This window comes from Emydura macquarii, unplaced genomic scaffold (genome assembly GCF_026122565.2).
Source record: "Emydura macquarii macquarii isolate MOO-44397 ecotype Brisbane River unplaced genomic scaffold, CSIRO-AGI_Emac_v2 contig_587, whole genome shotgun sequence".
Taxonomy (NCBI): Eukaryota; Metazoa; Chordata; order Testudines; family Chelidae; genus Emydura; species Emydura macquarii.
Window position 1 is genome coordinate 621,062 of NW_027130724.1, and position 23,281 is coordinate 644,342.

General features: G+C 42.3%; 1 protein-coding gene across 2 annotated transcripts in view; it reads right to left on the bottom strand.

The window, feature by feature from the left end:
• The window catches only part of IGHMBP2 (immunoglobulin mu DNA binding protein 2), a 75,270-nt gene that overhangs the window by 36,408 nt on the left and 15,581 nt on the right, over window positions 1–23,281 (bottom strand). For both annotated transcript variants that reach the window (XM_067540452.1, XM_067540451.1), the window contains exons 5-8: window positions 16,532–16,695; window positions 14,870–15,070; window positions 9,179–9,326; window positions 5,022–5,196 (exon numbers count right to left, since the gene is read on the bottom strand). In XM_067540452.1, coding sequence (XP_067396553.1) covers window positions 5,022–5,196; window positions 9,179–9,326; window positions 14,870–15,070; window positions 16,532–16,695 — 688 coding nt within the window. The remainder of the gene's footprint in view (window positions 1–5,021; window positions 5,197–9,178; window positions 9,327–14,869; window positions 15,071–16,531; window positions 16,696–23,281) is intronic.

Consider the following 23,281-nt stretch of genomic DNA (forward strand, 5'->3'; position numbering starts at 1 on the left):
CACAAGCTGTGTGGAAGCCTGTTTGTTTGTGTCTGTAGCTGTAAAGGCTTCCTGCTTAAGTCGGGCTGATTCCATACATTATGATAACCATCTTGTATATATCTAATGTCCTTCTGTAGGAACTGTGTAGCTCTTAGGTACAAGCAATACTCCCAGGACTGAGGCTTATTTGTACTGCAAAAGGGGGCAGTGCCAGAAAGTGCAACCTGGGTCATGATGCTTACATATTTCATTAAGCCTACATTTCTGCTCACTTATTACAATTAAATCCTATACTAGAGCCTCAGATTTACAAAGGGAAAGAACTAATTATTTTTTTCTAGTAGATTTGAAAAAAAAAATCAGATGTTTTAAATAGGTTCTTTTCATCAGGCTTCAAAATAATATAATTGTGCTCCAAATGTATTAGCTTTTGCATTTAACTAGGATGGTTATGAATCCAATCTCTGTCAGCTAATCCAATATAGCTACTGGACTCTACTCACATCTTTATCCTTTACAAACAAATGCTGACAAGGGCTTTTAAAAATCTATAATGATAGAACATTTTAAAAGAGAGGGCATTTAAAAGAAATATTCAGCATTACACAGATACATCTCCAGTAAAATCAGACAACACTAGTTCAGTATTTTTTTTTTTAACATGAGGTTCTTTGCATCCCCTTCTACATCTCATTTTTAGCAAACTGATATGGAGTCTAGCAGTCTGTAGATTCAACTGCTTTGCAAGCAATGCCGAGATTTGAGTGGAACACTGATTCTCCAGATGATGGAACAGTGAACTTTGCCTTGACCTGAGTGGCACATTAGTGACAGCACAAGAAGAACGTTATAGCAGTACAGCACCTTGCACAATGGGGCTCTGATCTTGGTTGGAGCCTGTCAGTGCTACCATAGTACAAATAATAATATATGAAATGTAGAAGAATAGTCTCCATGGTACTGGCACTGGAGACCCTGGCATCTCACAATTCCTCCAAGCAGGCTGAAGTCAATGCGACTCATTGCACCAGCAGCTATACTCCTGGGTGCAAGCTCAAGCTCATGGTTGGTATCCTGTCTGAACGGCTAGTGGGTTACAGAGCTACCAAGTACTGCTGATGCCTTTAATAATGATTTTGTTCAATATAGTAAGCTCCTTGGAGCATAATTTACTGGTAACTTGAGAGATGTAAATCTGTTAATATTGATTTGGAGACACATTCTCTCTGCTCTATTTTCAATCTACTCAACCTAAAGAGGGATACTATGTATCACGGCATCCAAATAGTGCTAATGCTTCTAATTCAGAGGACCTGGATATTGGTCCATAAGAAGCTGATATCACCACAGATTTTACTGCAGAGTTGTTTACAAGGATACCATCAAGGTTGAAAAGCCAGATATGTGGCTTCCACACATCCCTTCTCTTTCTTATTCTTGAAGAGTCCAATTATTTGTACAGTAAGAGCTTTAAAAAATGCATGAAGATGCCACAAAACTCCCTTTACATAAAAGTCAACAGCTTGGCACTTGGAGACTTCGCAACAACTAATTAGCAGAATAGCTCAACTGATGGAGAGAGAAAAAATTAAACATCTTAACATGGGCCAGGAGGGGGAAATTAAACATCATAACACAGGGCCAGGAGGGGGAAAAAGAGTTAAAATTGTGAGGGATTCATTGCAAAATTAAACAAAAAACTCAAAGCAGAGGGGGAGAGACATTAAGACATCCAGGCAAGGGAGCAAATACAAATTTCCAAGGGGATTTGCAAATAGATAGTCTTGATGAGGTGGAAAGATCTCTCCTGTCAGAGCTGGAGAAGGCTCTTGGCACTGGCAGTCGCATGACTGTGTAAAGGGAGCATAAAGGATGTCAGTAATATTAGGGCTCAGGGATCAAAGGGGGGGGGGGGGTTGTGAGAGGCAAGGTCCAAGGGACAGATGGGAGCAAAGTGAGCAGCACAGGTATAAAATATGGGGAATACTCCCAAACAGATGTACCTTTTAAAGGCAGTTCAGCTTTATCTTGTCTCCTTCAAACTGCCTTATTATTTTTTCATGTAACCCAGCCACAGGGAAGGTGTAAGACTGGGAGTAGGAGGTTGGGTCTATGAGAGGATCCTTACCGTAAGTGATCTGCAACATGAAAACATTTGAAAACTACCCATCCGGGCTGAAAGTCCGGAGACTTGGGTTCTATTCTTGGTTCTGCCTGTTGTGTTGGTACTGACACTAGCACATGAGAAACGGTGCCGTTATATACAGCAGTTGTTAGTTCTCTATTTCCAACTCCTCTTTCCAATACACTAGAAGCTCCACAACTCACAATAGCTGAAAAGCGTCCGCCAAACTATACTCCTCTATCAGGATTTGCAGCTTGAAATCAGTGGGACTTGTGCCCCTTGTTCCTTTAGAAAATCCAACCTTCAGTGCTGAATTATGAACTGGGAAACCTAACATTAGGTTCCTATTTCTGAAAATGTTGACCTGCTTGTATAAAGACAGTCACAACATCTTTGTCAATGTTATCGAAAGTCTAAATAACTTTCCTATGTTAACACTTTTATTTTGAAGTGACAAAGATTTATGCCACTCGGAAGATTTTAATAAAAATACACTGGCATAAAACCAAATTAAGACTCACATGCTAAAATGAGTGAATTTAACAATACACAATCTAGGAAGCAGCATGCAGGAAATCAACGTTGGGAAAGGATATTAAAAAAACCAATTTCTGCCAGTGATTTGGGGCTCTCAGGGAAGAGATCCATAAATTAGACCTAATTTTTAATAAACCAGCAGTAATTCATAACAAATACTCAACCCAACGAAAAAAGCCAAGCATAAATTAAATCCTTTGGAACCTGACTGTTGATTGATGGAAAGATGCAGGCAAGTGTCTGTTACAGTTGTGAAAAGGAAAAGTTTGACCCTCTGATGGAGCAGGATGGGGGAATGGACAGCATCAGCTCATCTCACACTGTATTCCCATGATTTCTGTTATTAGCACCTGTCCCTAATCCAAAACACACTGAAGTCATTCGAAAGACTCCAATTGACTATATAGGGCTTTAGATTAATCCCATTCAACTGCTGATTAAGGTCCCATTCCCTCAAAACACTTAAGGAGATGCTTTATTTTAAGCATAATGGGACTATTGATATGCTAACAGTGAGGCATGTGCATGAGTGCTTTGCTGAACAGACACCAATTTAAGCAGGTGCATAACTTTAAGCACGCAAGTGTTTTGATTACTTGGGGCCTTAACACACATGAATACAGGAGCATGCCATCATTATAAACCCAAGAAACTATATCCACCCTCTGTTCCTTTCATTCTCCTAACCAGCTCCCCACCCCCTCCAAAATGTCTAGCTGCTGTCTGTGGTTCTCTTTCCCCTAAAAGGCCTCCAGTTCTTCTTTCTATTGATCGCTATGCCAATCCCACATTTCAGATAGCCAATTTGTAACCGACACTCTACACAGATCCTCCTCTTCCTTCTCTGGTCACTTTCTACTTCCTAGATCAGACTGACTTGCTCTTTGTTCTTTCTTTTCTTTTCAAGATCTCATACGTATTATATATAAACCCCAGGTAAATGCAATGAATGGACAGATTATTATCACAGGCCTGGTCTACACTGCCAGCAGCTGTTGACGGGAGATACACAGTTTTACACTATGTAGCTTGCGTATCTTGTGTATCTCCCATCAACTTACTAACTCTCACTTACCGCGGCGTCCCCACTGCACTGCGCCAATGGAAAATGCCCTCCAGTCAACGCAGCCTTACGCTTTTCACCGGGGTGGATTTATGGCATCGACCAGAGAGCACTTCCGGGATCGACTGAGCAGGTCTCCACAGCCTGCTCAATCGAATCCCACGGAATTGATCCTGCAGCAACTGCACAGCCCCAGCAGTGTAGACATACCCACATAAAAATGTCTGGGAATTCAAAGTTAAAGCTGCCAAAGCAACCATAAATTCTTCCCTTTTGCACGTACTACTTGTATTAAAAGGAGGTCCTCTGAGCAGATTTTCCACCCAGCTCCAAATGAGGTCTATACATATCATATGAAGTCAAATTTATCGGATTCCTGGGATTTACATTTACTGGTAATTCAAACAATAATCCTCACATAAACTTTTCCTTACAAGCCTGGCTCTTTCAAGTTTCCTGCAGGATTTCCATGTCACTGCCCCTAGTTCTGACCAGAGAGTCATGCCTACGGCTAGACTAAACTACAGAGCTTGCAGCTATGCTGCTGTAGTGCTGCTAGTGCAGATGCTCTAAGCCAACGGGAGAGAGCTCTCGCGTTGACTTAATTACTCCAGCCCCCATGAGCGGTGGTAGGTATGTCGGTGGGAGAAGCATTCCCGCCAACATAGCGCTTTCCACACTGACACTGATGTTGGCGTAATTTATCTCATTCAGTGGGGTGGCTAATTCACACCCTTGAATGACATAATTTATACCAATGTAAGCTGTAATGTGTACATAGCCTACATCTGGGTGGAATTAGCAAACTGCACTGCCATAATGAGTCAACAGAATTTACTCAGCAGTTTAATGCACACTTCAAACATCTTCTAAGAGATTAATTCAGCAGAAGACCATTCCACCCCTAAAGCAAAGTCACAGATCCTGCCACCATTTTACAAGTCCTTTTTTACTTGGTCATACAGTATTCATACATCAACACAAGATGCTCCATATACATGCAGCTAAGATAATACAAAAAGTGTAATGCCTTTGTATTACATTATTTGGTCAACAGCACGTAAAATTACCTGGTGTTGTCTCACCATGTAACGAAAGAGCCTGCTGCAAAGTATACACATTAATCTTTAATAAGGGACCGTAGTTAAAGTTGCTGTAATGTAACTATGAATGTGTATTAAATTCAGCCAGTGTAGTATACACACCAAACAGTTCATTCTAAAGAAATGCTGTCTTCCATGAATCTTTGTGATGTTTATCAACATCTGCCTGAATAATTAGTGGGAGATTCTAAAGCTGTGAAATGCTTCTTACTTGTGAGATACAATTGTAGGAGGCAGCTGTTTGTGATCCCCAGCCAGGATACACTTTCTGGCCTTCAGCAGAGGTATCCAGCAGCTCGCTTCTAGTGCCTGAGCACATTCATCTATCACCACCAGATCAAAGTGATTTTCAGGAAGTAACTTCAGTGGACCATCAGAGGAAGCTCCTAATCAAAAGGAGAATTAACACATCTTGGTAGATGAGAATAAAAGCACAAACCAACCTATTAAAAAAACCCATACAAATTAATTGCTGTTAAAGGCAGGTAACAAAGATGGTGGTTCTCTGCAGAAATTCACAATTTCAAATCTGCAGTCCATGAGGGGAGGGGGGAAAAAAAGGACTTGCTATTTGCCAGTTTCTTCCTACACTTTTTACTTTGGCACCCACACCCAAAGACCTCTTGAGAGTCTTGAAAACAACAACAAAAACAGATAATTAAAACCACAGAACAATATGTTCCATTATCTCACCAAAGCAGGAGCAGAGCAAAAGCACGTATGAACACCCTCTTTCCTTCTGCCCTCTACATCAAAGAACCAAAGCAAGAAGGGAAATAGATTTGAGATTTGCCTTTATTAATGACATACTATGGAATACTTTAAGGGGGAAAAAATTTCTGGCCTTAAACTGAACAGGCTTTGTCTAACCTACCTGTCCTCTCAATATATTATGGCATAATTAGGAATAACAATTCCACCAACAAGGCTGCACAAAGACTCCTTGGAACATTTGTGGTGTAACAGACCAGATAAGATTATTTAGGGCAGCGACTGTCTTTTCATTGAGTGTGTAAAGTGCCTAGCACAGTGGGGGCCCCCAACCCTTAAATCAGGGTCTCTAGATACAACTACAATCCAAATATTAAATGAAATTAACACATCCCTTGCTCAGAGCTCTAGATTTGAGAGGCTCTGAAAATGTTGGTGAAATGAAAGTGGGTGAAAAGGGGGTGAAGAAGGAGAGAGAAAAACGTAGGAACCTGTCACACATTTGTTATTCAGAGTAAATTCATAAAGGGAAAGATTGGTTTATAAAACATCTTGTACTATCATAGAGCTGATGAATACAGCTCACGTTAGGGATGATTTAGTTCTTGCGTTATAAACCACACTGTCTGTCTGTACAGTTTTGGATCAGATCAGACATACATAATACAAGCTACAGTTTGTCAGCCTAAATGCAATTTCTTTTTCTTAGGCAAAATTTTCTAGAATATATTTACCAAATATAAATACACAGGACATATAATTTGCACCTGGTATTTGATATTTTGCCAGGCTCCAAGCCCCCTCCAAAAAAGACCCACGTAACGAAAGATTTGACAATTGTGCAGGTAGACAGGGGCCACTCCACTCTAGTCATACAGCAAGACTCTAATTTATTGATCTCCACTTAACTAAAGGTCACCTATGTCCCCCAAGGTTGCAGTTTTACCAATGCTGTGGGTAACCGAGCTTTGTGAAATCAAGGCTACATTGGATTGTTTTTATGTATGTTTGTTTGTTTGTTTGTTTTGTAAAGGTCTTTTGACAAAGCCAAGTTATTTAGACTTCAAAACTAGCCAGCAAGCCAGCAGGGATGCATGAGTCTGCAGAGAAAACCACAGCTGAATGGCAGAGTGAGATTATCACTAAGTCCCACTTCTGTCACACAGAGTTACAGCTAGAACTGAGTGACTATGTCCCTAAAAACTTATTTCAAGGAGTTCATGAGGGTTTTTCTGATTAGTGAATTGTCCATGGCCATACTGTGAAATTCCTGAGTATATTTGTTATTTGAAATTATTCACAATTTTCTTCAAATAATTGCAGGTTGCATTTCTTGATGTGTTGGGCCCTGATCCAGCAAAGCACTTTAGTAGGTGCTTAAGTTTCATGTGAGTAGTCCTGTTGACTTCAATGGAACTGCTTATGTGCTTAAAAATAAGCATATGCATAAGTACTCTTCATGATCAGTACCTAGGTTACTTCTGTAAGTCACATGGTATTATTTATGTTCCCTAATTGGGTGACTTAAGAAACTAAACAAACACTGCATATATTGTTTCAAGTACAAATGAATGCTCCATTCAAAATTTTCACTATGTTGGTCAGTTACATAAATCATCCATATAAGGAATCAGAAACAATACTATGTGACTTATGGACCTAACTAGCACAATGTTAAATTTCAAACTACAAATGTTACTCATTGAAAATACAATTCCTAGTTCATACTGCGCTGGCCGTTTAAGCACCATGAGAAGTGCAAATTTTACAAGCAAAGGCTGCCAAATTCATTTTTGATGAATATTCAAGTTGAAAATTCACTTTTCAAGAGTATTCATATTACTGAAGTTGGAATGTTTGTGGAAAGTGAACACAAAAGGGTCATGGAACAGAAGTGAAAACAGCTTTTGATTTAACAAAATAATTATATGTGAATCTTCCCAGCCCTGCACCACTATTTGCTCAGCTCTGCTTCCAATACTGATTCCTCTTTCAATGCTGTCTCTATTTCTGCCTCTGACCTACCATTATTAATGAACTCATTCCAGTCCATTGGTAAGCCTCTCAGAGCATGGTCCTGTCTTTTATAGGTCTGTAAAGTGCCCTGTATGCTCACAATGCTGTATAAACAATACAATTTAAAATGCGTTAAGGCCATGTCAGGGTTTTGTTTGTTTAAAAATATTTTATTTTTTTAAACAATGGAGATATCTATGTTTGCAACTAGGTCATGAAATATTTGCGAATGTTATTTTTCACAGAATATTTTATTACTTTTATATGGGAGCGTTAATTGCTTTGTCACATAAAACTGTCATCACACTGGGGCAACATTATTATTTATTCTATGTCTTGCTGTAGCACCTCGAGACCTCAAATGGCATCAGGCCTTCATTGTGCTGGGCCCTGTACAAACACGTAGTAAGGGACAGTCCCTGCCCAAAAGAGCTTACATGCTAAATAATAAATATTGTCAGAGAGAGAGAGCGAGCGTATGTAGGAAGGTTTAGTGCTACTCTGTTTGATCAACAGCAAATATAATAAAAAGGAAGATAATACAAATAAATTAGATTAAGATTCTCAATTTGCATGTCACAATCCCAGCAGGTGTTAGGGAGCTGCAACTATCCTGCTGTTCTTATATTCCTCAATGGTATGGGGGTTATCGACAGAAGGGAGGAGGGTCTCCAGAGGGAAAAGATTGAGAACCACTGAAGTAGATTAAAATTGAAAAAACCAGAGAAAGGAGTTCTGAGAATCCTATCCATCCTGGGTATGCATGGGCACTACAGAGCATACAGTCCCACCACACTGCGCGATACTAAATTACACATAGTGTGGTTATCTAAGCGTGTCAACTCTGCAATCAGAGGTATGACTGCACCATGTGTAGACATAACAGAGCGAGCTCTACTCTAGCTCAGTGATACTCAGACCTCTGTGGTTCAGGAGCTAAATTAGCAATCAACATTACCCAAAAGAGCCACAGTAGTGTGAATTCACTGTTTCATTTATTATTTTTATATATATATATTATTCTCAGAGCGAAACAACTGACCGATATTCTACAATTGGCTAATAATATAGTAAAAGCATCCTGATTGGTTAAGAACTTTAATTATTAACCAATCTAATCACAGTGTCTTAATATCATGTGCTGCAAAGAGTTGGAGTAAACACGTTAAAGAGCCACTTGTGTCTCCCAAGCCTCAGTCTGAGTATTACTGCTCTAGCTAGCATGAGTACCAATAGCAGTGAAGTAAGAGCAGTATGGGCTTCAGTATGGGCTTGTAGAAGCCCACACAAGACCTTGGGTACTTACTCAGGCAGCTAGTCCGAGCTAGAGTCCATGCTGCCATGGCTGCACTGCTACTGGTACTTGCACCAACTGAATCAATGCTAGTTTGGGCATGTTTACATACAATCACACCTCCAACTGCAGCTTAGATATACCCTAAGTGATTCTAACAGCAAAGTACATGACCAGACAGAAGTATATTGGCATTGCTTATACTAAGAGACTAGCTGTAAGAATCCCTCCAAGCTACATGGAGCCTCTGATGAAGCTAAAAAGCTGTGTCAAACAACCTTCTCTATAATCATAGCTAATCTGATCTTAACATTTCTAAAGGCAAAAGAAGAAACAGTATGTCTAACCTGTATTTGTTGCGAGAACAACGTTCGCTCGGGTAAGAATGTCAGTCATAGCAGTTTCTTCTCGCTCCTTCAGCTCCTTTCTGAGTGCCTTAATCTCATTTCGGAAATGGCTTCTCTCCCCCTTGTCTTGGGTCCTTTTGGTTTTTGTCTGCACAATGGAAATCAAAACCAAGATGAAAAAAAACCCCAGCCTATAGTCCAAGGAACTGTCAGAGGAAATTTTTAGTAGCCCATTTACTAATCAAAGCAGCAGAATCTCTGGTAGGAGTGCAATTTACCAAATTTTGTTTTTTTAATGAAGTGCTGTGAATGAAAGATTGCTCTATAGGCTTTATGACTTCAACCCTAAAACCCTTATTCCCATTATTATCATGTGACTAAGTCCATGTCTACACTACCACTTATATCTTATATATATCTTATCTTGTATAACTTATATCACTAAGGGGTGTGAAAAAAACACACTCCTGAGCAATATAAGTTACACCGACAGAAGCACTGCTGTGGATTGTACTATGTCGGCAGGAGAAGCTCTCCCACCGAAATAGCTACCGCCACTGGTGGAGGTGATTTTATAATGCCGACAGGACAGCTGTCTCCCGTCAACAAGGAACAGCTGCTTGAGGGATCCTACAGCGACATAGCTGTATTGGTAACAGCTGTGCTGCTGTAAGCTCTCTAGTGTAGACGTGGAGTCTAGAACCTTAAGACATGATCCACAGCCTAATCCTGATCTGCCCTAACTAATCTCTGTTACTCATTTCTGCAGCCCTTACTCCTTTCCTACCACAAGGAGGAGACCAGCAGAGTAACACTCTGTTCTCTGCTCTACTTATAGGGCACTGCAGCTATGAGCTGCCCCTTACTCAGGACAGATTCAAAAGCTCCAATGTATCTTTCATACAGTAAAGCTAAATGAGTTATTTGCACTCATCTAACCTAAGCAGCAGCTTTACACTTAACTGCCTTTAAACTTTTATACATGATTTAGAATGTATTTTTAGTAGAGTATTTTTTTTTAAACTTACACCTATTTGAAAAATAAACCAGAAGTGCAAATATCCATGGCTGATCTTTGGTGGTTGTGAAGGATTGGCAAAGCCGCCTGCCACTGCAATTAATCTTGGAAGGGCACCAACCTCTCTCAGCAATTATGCTCTCCCAAATGGAAAACAACTTTGGAACTGTTTTATCTTCCTGGTGGACAAAACTTATTAGAAAGCTGGAAAGGCTACAAAACTCTACTCACCCAAACTGCTGCCGTAAGTTGTTTGATATGCAATGGAGTGGGTGAAGAGCAAACCCGGATTTGACTATCGATACTATGCTGACTGATGCTGTAAATGGCTAAGACAGACAGATACCAATCATGTTTCTTGCAGAACAGCAGGAAGCAGAGGGGAAATGGGAAAATCTATGGCCTCAGTAAATCCATGTTTACAGTTTGCTCTGCATAAGGATCCTAACTATAACTAAAAACTGATAGTAAATGGACTAAGTGGAGTAACTGTACCTTGAAACCTGCTGCTTCCATTAGGACATGGAGAGCGGTTTGGATCTGAGCACAGAAAGCAGTCGGGGGAGCCAGCTGCAGTGTCACAGGGCTGAGGCAATGGGGTAAGTGTGGTAGAAGGGCCCCAAGGAACCCTTTGGAGTACACAGCGTATAGTAATAGAGTTCTGTTTGCTGCTCTGTGCTATTATCATTGGTTTTATCTCCTACACATAAAATCGGTGCTGTTATGTGTATTCATCAAAAAGTTATTTATTACGGCAGTGCTAAAGGACCAATCAAGATCAGTGCCATATTGTGCCAGGCATGGTACAAACGGAATAACAGACAGTCCCTATCCCAATGAGCTTACAGTCCAAATAGACAAGGCACACAAAAGGAAGGGGAAAGGGACAGAACATGCAAGAAGAGTGGTGATTTGCAAACATTAATTCCATGGGTTTTTGTTGGGTTTTTTTGGAGGGATGGGGGTTTGTCAGAAGGGGATTAGCTAAATGGAGAGAATAAGGAAGGGACAGGGTGAAGGGGACAAGGCCAGGGAGAGAAGAATTAGGGGTGAAAAGGAAAGGTAAGAAGGGCAGATGAAATGAGACCGAGGTGAAAAGACTGTGAGTGAGGGGGCAAGAAAGCATCTGGAATATCACTGATGCAGCCTCATTATGGCATCCTGTTTATTTTCAAACATTCCTGTTTGACCACTCGCAGTGTTTTCCATTCAGATTTCTTCTGAAGAGGCCAAGACTGGCCTGCTGTGATACCAGGGGAAGGACAAGGCAGCCCCCTCAGCTTCCATGTCAGTTCCAAAGTAGAGCGATTTGAACGCTGCCCAATATCATGCTGCTCTTGCACCATGACTCAATCTGAGGGAGAACAGGAGAACGTAAATCTGGAGCATTGTTCTTCAGTGAGAGAAACCCGGGGGAAATCAAATTCACTGCCATGTGATCCAATCAGTGGGCCTTAAAATATCTTCTTGCTAATTCTGCATTTCAAGGATTAAGCATATGCCCCCTTTAAATTCCTCCCTTCAGCAGCCATTTTGGAACACAGTTCATTAACTCATCCATTTTCACAAGAGGAAGCAGAGGAGAAATCCTAGTACCCATTTTCCCCCTAGTTTCCATTTTGCCATGGGGAATCAGGACAGCCAAGGGGCTTGTCAGTCAGAATTTCCCATTTCCTCAACCTACCCCTAAGGAAGCAAAGTTAAAGGAGGAAAAAATTACCTGCAAATTGGAAAGATGTGAAATGACTTAAAACACAATCAAAACCCACGATTTAGAGATGTGAAAACAACCTAAGTCTATTTGTTAAAGCAGATGCTAAGGGAAACACTGTAGCTCCAGGAAACCCATTCATTTTACTGTACAGATCCCCTGACCATGGACACTTATTCATCTGTCCATAGAACAAAGTCTTTTCCTGCTCCAATGTCGACCTGCAGGAACCTGAGAGAAAAAGCTCCCCGGAGACCTGCCCACCAAGTGAGGCTCCTTTCTAGCTCTCAGCTGCTTGTACTGCAAATCTGCTCAAAGGCAGCAACAGAAATGCAGAATGATGAATAGCCTCAATTGAAAAACTTAAATAAGCTGCTGCCGTAGCAATGGCTGCAGATGAATGATTATGGATCCACAAACCACGGTCAATCTGCACCATCTATTTAGTAAAAATGTGTTTCCCCATCTCCAGCCTTGCAAAGAAAGTCTGAAAAGTCTTCTGCTTTGGAGCAAAACCCTCCAGCTTTGCTAGAAAATTACTGGCAAATGTCAGCATTTTATTGGGAAGGGTGAGGAGGGAGAGCAGTTGTATAAAAAATTGTCTTGGATGTTTTCACTTCACAGTTGCAAATTTTAGCTGCTAGTGGAGATGTTCAAAGGAGCCATTCTCTAAGGGAATACAGAGGATAAAGAGGAAGAGAAGGACTGATTAGCCATGGGTGCACTGGATAACAGATTTAGGCAGACATGACACGATGTGTTGTGTGCTGAGATATGAGGATAGCTCAGGTGTTTTGCTGTGTGAGAAGGAAATATCTTCCAGCACAGTGTGTTATTGAGATTGCACTGAAATATTTTATGCCAATTAAAATAGTGCCACGTTCTAAATTAAGTTAAAAATGATTACATTAAAAGTAATGACATTTCTGGTAGCTCTCCTAGTATTTCTTCGGAGAGGGAGGAGGAAGCGGGAGGATGTATCAGGGCAACCACAACTATCATTCTGAAGTTATGTAATGATGTGACTGTTTCTCTGCCTTTTCGGTGTAAAAGGTAGTTCTGGAGAAAGGTGCCTGACTGACCGCCGGGGAGCTGCAGTATCTAGCCACAGAGCACAGGCAGTTACAGCACATACTTGCCTGCACTGCCCTGCCACTATGTCTCAATCATGATCCAGCTGGACCAGCTCTAGCAGTAAAGGCCCACTCCCGTCAACGGAGCAACTCCAGCTGACTGAATAAGGCTGTAACATGGACATTCAGTCTTCTCCATCTCCATTCAGTCCCTGACCTTTCTGCTGAGTCTGTCAACAAAGCTGTTGCCTGTGCCGATATGGACACCTGGAAACCGCCTAGCCCTTTCACAGAGACCACAACTAACTAGCACCAAATGCACCGCCAGCACTTCACAAATATAAACTGAATAGTAGCAACTGGCCTTGGACTGTGTTTGAACCAGCGACCTAAACGTGGACAACTAAATATCCCATTACCAACCCTTTGGACTATTCATACCTTTAATTCTATCTTCTCTCTTTTAGAAAGTATCCAAATGATAAAAAGGCACTGGATAACTCAGCGCTGTGAGTGGGCTGTAGCTTTTCAAAGTGCATAACATAACATCCAACTAAATGGACTACAGTGGTGACATGCAAGGAGACAACCACAACCATTGACAATTCGCAGAAGGGAGGATGTGCTAGTTATTTTAGAAGCGCTATGCTTTGGTGCCTTTCACTTTGTCAGCAGGTCAAAGATCTCATCAACACATGGACACTCAATATCCACATGGGTGTGGTCCTTGATTGGATAGCATTACAACATGCTGCCACATGAGTATCCCACTCACTCACTCCTTGGGCCAACAGGGGTTAGCAGCAGCATGCTGAGACCAGAGAAGTATGCTGCACATGCCTCCTGTGGTCAGTATGCTAATTTGTGTTGGTGAGTCATAGCTGGAGCCACAACCAGCCCTCCATGGCCAGGAAGAAGGAGGCCATTATGCCACTGAGTGGGAATTGGGCAGAAGTGAGGAAATCCTGAAAGGCCCCCTGCCAACCAAAACATGGTAAGAATATTTCACTCTTATACAGAGCTTGTCACCCAAAGTTCTCATAGCTCTTAATCCAGGAGAGGTATGGGTGTCATTAGTCCCATTTTCCAACTGTGGAAACTCTGAAGAGAGGAAGTGATATGCCCAATGTCACACAGCAGAGTCAAGGATAGAACCCAGGGCTCTCAGACCTTTGCCCTGTCCCCAAGACCCCACAGCCTCTCTATTCCCACAGGAGAGAAGAAAACAGGCTCTAATCATGAATATATTCTCTCATGAGAAATCTAAGGAACACTGCAAAAACAGCTCATGTCAGGGTCTCAGTGTCTGAAAGATGGAAATGGATTCATTAATACTAAGTGTTCTTTTGGCACGCAAAGCACAGCAGTCATGAGGGACAGCCTTATGGAAAAGGCAGCTAAAGATTTTTAGTTTTAGACCTGTAGTAAACAGATTACACAGACAATTTTCCACAGTGCATTACTTTTAACCCTTCACTGCCTTGTGATGATCTGCATCTGAGCAAAGAGAAACCTCCAGCCCCTATGAATCCTATACATGCCACTCATGTCCCCAGCATAGATCCAAAGTCATCACCAGGTCTCACTTTTATGGATGTAGGATACTCACAGCTGAAATGCAGGATTATTCAAAGTATCATTTTAAGATGCCTGCACTACAACTGATTTGTAATAAATTTTGGATTTGTTTCCTACATTTGATCTCAACAAAATGAGGGGTGTGATGCTATATTATATAGCTGCCCACGTGAGCGCATTTAAAGTAGGAAAAAGTCATAAAAGCTGTAAGAGTGACATTTTGGTGCACATCAATATCAACCTATAGCACTGTCTGCAATATAAATATTATCTAGAGAGTAAGTATGTTAACAGTGGAATGGGACACCTACGAATGCCTGGTCAATATCCTTCCTGATATCCGCCACTATTTGGGCATTATCTCCGCGGGCCAAGACCGCATCCAGGGAATGATGTTGGATGGACTCCAGCAGACGAGCGGGGTGACCAAGACGCAGTATCTTCTCCTTATAGCCAGCCAGTCTTTCCACCAGATTATCCACCGCAATGTTTGAGGGAGCACAACACAGGACCTTGGAGAGAAAACAAAGTGCTAATTAACTTCAAACACTAAACTGCTGAGAACTGCAAAGCCTCTGATTAAGAGTGTTTAAAGTAACAATACTGTCACCAGTGCAGAGAGGAGGGAAGAGGAGACTGATGCATGCAGCTAAGAGGAAAGGCGACAGTTTAAATCTCCGCAGCTTCAAAATATTGCTGGAAATACACATGTACACAATATGAAACAGTGCAAGATTTTAAATAATTACCTACAGTCCATGTCTCAAGACTTCATGTAGGCCTTGTGTACACTTGGGATTTGCCCCAGTTCCAGCCATCCACATACCTGCATCTTTGCAATCGATAGTCCAGGCAGGTGAAGCTGCTACTTACACCAGATGAACTTATCCTGGTTCCAGCCAATGGCTAGAACTGGGGCAAATCTCTGGTGTTGACAAGGCCTTCGATTCCAAAGATCAGTCACCCTATATGCTCAAACAACACAATGACAACATGTAAATGCACCCACTATAGCAACAGCACTAGCATTAGAATTAACGGCTGGTTGGCTCAAGTAGCTAGGTCCCTTTTCTCCCAGGTGTCAAAGCCCCAGCCCTCTGAAGACGATGCTGCCCCCTCTCCTGGGTTCCATGCAAGTGACTTCACATTGCCAAGAAAAGCCCAGAGTAGGATGGGAGCTGGCTTTCTGGCTCCTGATGGATGTGTATTTTTGCCAAAAATCATCATTTCATAGGTATTCAGAACTAGCATGTTTTATCAAACTTACAGCAGTGTATATTGAGTGAGCCAATGTGGAAAGCCGTCCCCATTTCACACAGCCCACACATATGACATTTCACCAGCCGGGGGAGAAGGATGATCCTGCAGCTAGAAATTGCCACCAATTTCCTGTGAGACGTTGGGGAAGTCTCTATCTTTCTGTGCCTCAGTTCTCCATGTGTAAAACAAGGAAAACAACACCTCCCTACTTCCCGTGGGTGGGTGAGAATAAACCATTCATGTTTGTGGGTAGTCATACTATGCTGACTGGTGTAATTTGGGCAGAGACTTTCTCAGACTATTATGCATGCACAGCACCTAGCACAATGGGGCTCCAGTCTTAAGTGGGAACTCTGGGTACCTCTGTAATACAAAGAATACAAATGTAGGCATTGCTAGAGCACCCATCATCATAGTGTCTAGGCAATTTAAGCCACTGCTTTCACGTGTACGTGGTAGGTGAAGTAAAACATGTCAGCTGCTGCCCGATAAATCAGTGTTGTCACTCAAACACTGGTGCGTGTACACACACTTTTTTTTTTTTTTTTTTAAATATCAGCTCCTTCGACTAATTCAGCTGGTATGTGAGTCAACACAGAAGCTGCAGTGGAATGCAGCAGAGATGGGCAGCAATAATGAACTCCACAGCTCAATGTGCCTGATTAGTTAGCAAAATAAGCATGTCCCTACTGACTCTGGCATCTGTCACTCACTTTCAGGCCTTGCTGCACAGCTTGAAGTATTATCTCGACCACGGTAGTGGTTTTGCCTGTGCCGGGTGGTCCATGGATGATGGCAAGTTCTCTCTGTGCCAGTGAGAAGAAAACAGCCTCCCTCTGAGACTCATCCAGCGATTCATTGTAGAATTTTAAAGGCTCTGTGGAAACAGCAAAAGGATCATTCAGAATGTCAGCCACACATTGGGCATTTGCAAAAAAGAGTAAATACACGATACGAATAAAAGATGTTCCTGGTAGCTGGTGTGAATCAGTCTGATAATGAGAATAACATTTCTAGCAAGTGAGGCAAGCTGTTTAACACTCTGGGGACTAATACTGAAACTTGGCTTTCTTTCAAAAATGATAGGTTACACGCATTTTCCTGAGCATCCTTGCTTTGTTATCCTGGTATGCTTCAGAGAGAGTCTGCATGAGTTTTGCAGCTAGCTTGTTATCGAGACATTGCTGCACTGGATAGCATTTAAAGGGGCAGCCAAAGTTTGTTTGGTTTTGTTACTGGGAACAGAAATGTTTTGATGACATTAAACGTTCAGTGAGAGAAAAAGTCAAGGTTTTGTTTTTAATTTAATCATTCCCCTGCTGGTTATGAATCCACAGACAAGAGCATTGTGCTAGCACAGGAGAAGCAGAAAAATTACACTCGCTGTAAACAAAAGTAAAACAGACCAGTCCAGTTTCAGTGCGCAATGCCAAGCAAATAGCATAAATGGTGAAAAATAAAATTAGATTTTCAAATCTCTTTCAATTCTAATTATCTAAGATGTTGCTAGCAACACAGAAAAAGGAAAAATAACATGTGACTTTCATCTTGATTGTGCTCTTACTTTCAAAATATGGGATTCTTTTCTTATTTATACAAGTAGTTTATGTCTCTTTATACCTCTCAGATTACTCTGAGTTAGAGCCAAATTTATTCTCATCCCACATAATCCATCTGCTAATCTCTTTTGTTATTACTGTAAATTAATTACCACAGAAAAGCTGACTCATGAGACTGAAATTTACAGAAAATAAAGGCTGGGTGAAAACCCACATAAGGCAAGTTCCCCACACCATCTTTTGCCTAGTATCATTCACTATTTCATTTAGGGCCTGATCCAAAGCCCAGTGAAGTCAGCGGGTGATTTTCCACTGAAAGTGACTTTCCAGCTTCAATGAACTTTAGATCAGGCCACTGAATGATGTGCTTCCTTTGGTACACACCTTGCCACCATCACAGTTCCCATCTACGGTGCCAATGTTTAAAACTCCTGAGCAAAGGTTAACCACACAGGGGGGGTCAAAAGGCTTCAAGGGGGAGGGGAAGAAAACGGTTTATTTTCCTTGTGTCTTATTCTGCTTTTTTTGTGATTAGAGGCTGTTACAGTAACTAGCAGAAGAACATCAAGTCTCTGTGGGACAGGAAAAACAGCTCCAAAATGAGAGATATTTCCCACAAAGAGGAACAGCTGGTAAGTAGGAGTCATTGCTTTTTTTTAGTTTGGCAAACAGGGACAGGCTTTTTCCATAGCATGCTGGCAAAAGGTGCTCTATGGAGCAGGCACATCAGGAGAAATGACAGTGCCAGCTTCTCCCCCTCACTCCCCGCCAGTGTGCTTACTTTGAGGGGCCATTGCTCCCAATGGCAAGGTGGTTCAGCCCCCAGCCTATTCAGTCCTCAGCATCACTCTAAGACCACAAAAGAGAGGTGAATTTTGAAGATATTTTGTGTGCACTGAGACCGCAAGTTCATTTCACGAAGGCTATCAAGCACCTATCAATCACTGGGATGGGGTGGAGAAACTGTATTCCATGGTCTGGCCTGCAGACAGGCCTTGCTGTCTGGGCCACCCCACAACACTTGCCAGAAGTGTCAAGCCCGGAGGGGAGGGCTCTCCAGCTGGACAGAAGATCCTGGCGGGCCAAGGAGAGAGATCGGAGGAAGAAGGAGCCCTTTTGTAGACCCAGGAAGAAGTGGTTGCCAAAGGCCTGAAAACTACGGGCTGCTGAGAAAACAGAAGGGAGGAACAGTGGTGGACCTACCCGGAGGGGCAGGGAGTTCAGCCTACAGACTGCTTATCCATCTGGTGAGTGGAGAAAGAGTGTGGAACAGGTTTCCCCTGCCAGTTGAGTTTGGAAGCTTCTTCAGGTCTCCCTGACATTATAGTTGGCCTGGGAAATGGAATGGAGGGGATGGTGGGTTTTGTCTCTCTCTCTAGAACAGACCCCAGTTCATTCCCAGCTCAGGTATGGACTTTTTGTTGATTCTTCAGATTCTAAGTTTGATTAAAGAGAGTTTTTCATCACCTAGTCCCACTCTGAGGGAAGATCTTCCTTTCTGACTCCTGCCATGGCCAGCTGGCCCTCTCCTGACACGACACAACACCTGCCTACACTGACCATGTTGCTGCTTTCTGCCTCCTGCTGTAGCCTCTTTGTCTTATTTCTCTTCCCCATCCATCATTTAGGCTCAGAATATCTGTCATGAAATGCACAGAGCTCAGCTGATCTGCTTCCATCTATTAGCAGACTGTTGTTCTCAAGAGCTGGTCAGTGTTTTTAAGAATCTCCAAGTACTTTGGTTAGCCTGAAATCAGACCTGGCAGCATGCTTACGCCCTGACGTACATACGGGAAATGAATACGTGTGTCAGGCCTCTTGTCCAATCAGTACTCTACTTTCAAATTTTTATCCTGTTCACACATCCAGGATCCCTCTGCATGGTGGCGGTGAGCCAGACAGAGGAGAAGCTAGAATCTTGTCACTGTTGCAGCCCTGGTTTGGGACAAGCCACACTCCTTTTCAGCGTTAGAGCAATGAGGAAGCAGTTTGTAGGGAAAGTTACATGACAAGCATGTGAAGTGGGATGGCATCCCTCTAGCATGCAATCATTCAGGTCCCATCGAACTCTAAGGGCCAGGTTTCAAACCCCTTTCAGTGATGAAGTCAGCCCACTGCAGGTCATGGAAGTACTCCTGTAACTGCCCACCAGTGCCAGGGATTTAATTTTCAGTGTCTGGAGGCCTCTCAAACCTATGGGGTTCATTGAGATATAACTCATAGATGTAGTAACACAAAAGGGACCCACATAGCTACTGATGGAAGAACAGCACCTAAGTGACTTTTTAAAAGGGATTATGGAAAACAAGACACACTCCTCTCTATTTCTAATGAGTGCTTAGACAGGACATGTCACAACTGGACACAACCAAGGATGGGAGGCAGTCTTGCAAGGGGCTACAGCTTCCCACTCCAAAGTGAGCTTTATTTCCTCTGCAACCCTCCCTGACTCCTTCACAGCCACTACAGATTTGTCAGCAATCCCTCAGTTCGAGGATGATCTCTACCACGGGTTTACATAGGGGTCCTGAGATGGACTCAGGAGTCCAGTCCTGGAATCACAGATCACCCACAATAGGTACAGATATTTCTCAGTGGAGCAGCTCCTTGCTGGTAGAAAGTTCTTTCTTTTCCCTTCATTCTTTCTCTTCAGCTTCAAGGGCAAGATGCTTCTCCTCAAAGTGGCCACTGCCTGATGGAGGATATGGAGCTATTGAGGTTGGTTGGTGGCTTGCTCCTCCCAACTTACGATGTCCACATCAGTTTTCTTAAGATATGCTTTCAATGTATCTTTGTAGCATTTGCTCTGACCACCACAAGATCTCTGACCATAGGTGAGCTGAGAGTAGACAGCCTGTTTTAGGAGATGAAAGTCTGACCTCAATACACAATGTCCAACCCAGCATAGTTGGTGCATAAGAACCATGCTGGTGATATAGGCTTCAGTGAGCATGCTGGTATTACTGCACCAGTCTTCCCATTTGATGCAAAGGATCTTCCGGAGGCATCGTTGGTGATACTTCTCCAGACTCTTCAGGTGCTGTTGGAAGTCACCCAGGTTTCGCATCCACAAAGGAGTGCAGGGATGACAACTGTCTCATAAACTTGGCTATTGATGTCCTTCCGTAGGTCACGATCTGTGAAAATGAATTGGAGCAATTTCACAAAGGAACCACTTGCACACTGGATCCTGTACTGAATCTCATTGTCAATTTTTGCATTTGAGAGAGTTGACTACTAAGGTAGCAGGAATGCTCGACTGTCTCCGACGTCTGTCCCTCAACAGTAATTTGTGGCAGACCATGTGCAAGTCCTGAGGCGGGCTGATAGAGCACTTTAGTCTACTTGATATTAAGTGAAAGTCCTAGGCTTTGGTAGGCTTGTGCAAAAAACTCCAGTGTAGATTGAAGGTCATTCTCAGTAGGCACATGGATAGCACAATCATCAGCATACTGAAGATCAATGATAGATGCCCTGAGGATTTTAGACTTCAAGCGGAAGCATCAAAGATTAAAAAGCTGCCCATCCAGTTTATATTGAATGTCAACTCTAGTAGAGAGACGGGTTTTAACGAGGACCAGAATGACTGTTAAATAGATGGAAAACAGGGTTGGGGCAATAACACAACCTTGCTTAATCCCAGTTTTGATGACAAAAGGGTCTGCCTCCAAGCCATTAGAAAGAACGGTAGCAGTCATCTGATCATGAAGAATCCTTAGGACCTTAATAAATTTTGGAGGACAACCAAATCTAGCCAGCACCTTCCACAGGGCTTCACGATTGAAGAGTTGAAGGCCTTTGTTAAATCCATGAAGGCCACATACATGTCCTGATTTTGCTCCCAAGACTTTTCCTGGATTTGACGGGAAATGAAGATCATGTTGGTTGCCTTGCCCCACGAGATGGTCTGAAACCACACTGAGATTCTGCTAATATTTCCTCAGCAAAGGGAAGTAATCGATTTAAGAGAATACAGGCAAGAATTTTTTTCTGCTGTAGATAGCAAGGCAATGCCTTGATAATTTCCACACCCTTTTTTAAAGGCTGCTAATCCGTAGTGTTACAGTGCAGTGACTATGTAAAGACAGTGTGCATGAGAGACATGGCATACCTGGGGTTCGTCAGGTGAACGAGTGCAACTACAAACAGCCCAATGTAAATGGAGAACTACCCCATGAGAGCATTAGATAAAGTTCTGCAGTAAATCTTAGGAGATTCCATAATACTTCTGTTAATGGCTCAGCTTCTACCCTTCATCACTACTGCCCTTTTAAACAAGTTTTTTAAACCATGTACTCTTAGAGGAATAAAACTGAATTGTGATTTCAGCAGCACCTTTCATGATCAAGATACCCAAAAGCTCTTTCCAAAGCAATGAGCTGAATGTGGGTAGCCCAACAACTGCACAGCTAAAGGCAGCACAGCCATTATTATGTTTTCAGCAGTGGCTCACAAACAGACCAGGGCATGAAAACAGGTTCATTCGTGACACACACCTTTGAGCAAGGCAGATGACCCACTTACTCTTTCCACTTTCTCCTGGACAGCCTCAAGAGAGAAGCAACAGATTCTGCTACCCTCTGCTGTGCAACTGCAAGTTAGGCCTGTCAAAGAAGTTTGAGCCACAATGAGTGATCCAAGAATGTGAATCTGTATTTTAGGAGGCTGCCCTAGCTGCATACTGCTAATAGCACAGTGCTGACCCCTGGTGGATAATAGCTTAATTTATGTTGCGCCTTGCACATTGAAGAAATCCAAATCCTATTAGCTTCAGCATATACACACAGGAATCACTACAAACATACTGAAACACAGCCACCTCTAGGGTGTAATTGAGCAGCTGTTTAACAGCTGGAATTAAGGGTGGGATTCATTAAGAAAGCTCTAAAGGGTTTGAGCCACAGCTGCACAAGGGATGGCAAACGGCAGTTGTGATCAAGCTGTTTTAAAAGGGAGAGAGACCGAGGCAGGGAATTCTCCATAAGGAGACTCTAGAACTTGTGGCCTATTTGGTTTGGCAAGACCAGGACTTGTTAAAGTTCAGAGCCTGCCATTAGGAACATCTATTCTCCCAGGCTTAATTAGGGATTTGCAGAGACTGTTCTGAGGGAGGGTCTTATTCTTTATAGCAGATTTATTTCATCTGGGCATATTATGTCCAAAAGCTACGTATTATGTTATATTACCTTAGATTACTGCATGGACCATTATATTTGTAGTCTCTCTGAAAGATCTTGTGTTTGTATTAAAGGATATTTATTCTTGGTTGCATTTTCAATCATTTTACAATGCTGTAGGCTTGGACAGACACTATCATAAGTGTAAATAACTAAAAATTAAATCAATAAATAACACTCGGTAGTTTAGGATGGAAAGTGAATAATGTTGTATCCAGCTGCAATTGCAGTTTGCTTTAGAGATTAATGTAATTAGTCACAATGGGATTTGCCCCAGACATAGGGTCTATCATGTCTATGCTTCAGAAAAGTGCCATGGGATCTTAAACGACCTCAAATCATCAGGATTTCAGCTTTCTATCTCATGAGGGAGGCAGCCCAGTGTTCCTTAATACCATGCCGATGCATACAAGAAGCACCTTCTGAATCACCAACATCACTTCTTTCAGCACCTGACTGCTCCTCGGAGATCTCCCCTCCAAATATTGACCAGGTCTGACCGGGGCTCAGCTTGCAAGTTCTAACAAAATCACAGCCAGAGGTGGTAGAAATGACTGCCAAGCATCAAACAGCAATAGTTGTCAGACAGCAGATGTAGAAATGCAGCTTATAAGACCACTAATGCAAGCCTAGTGTGTCCAAAGTTTAAGGGAGAGGCCCAAAGAAAGAAACTCAAAAATGAAAGCAAGTTAGCACTAGGCTTCAGTAGATAGAATTCTAGTGGGAG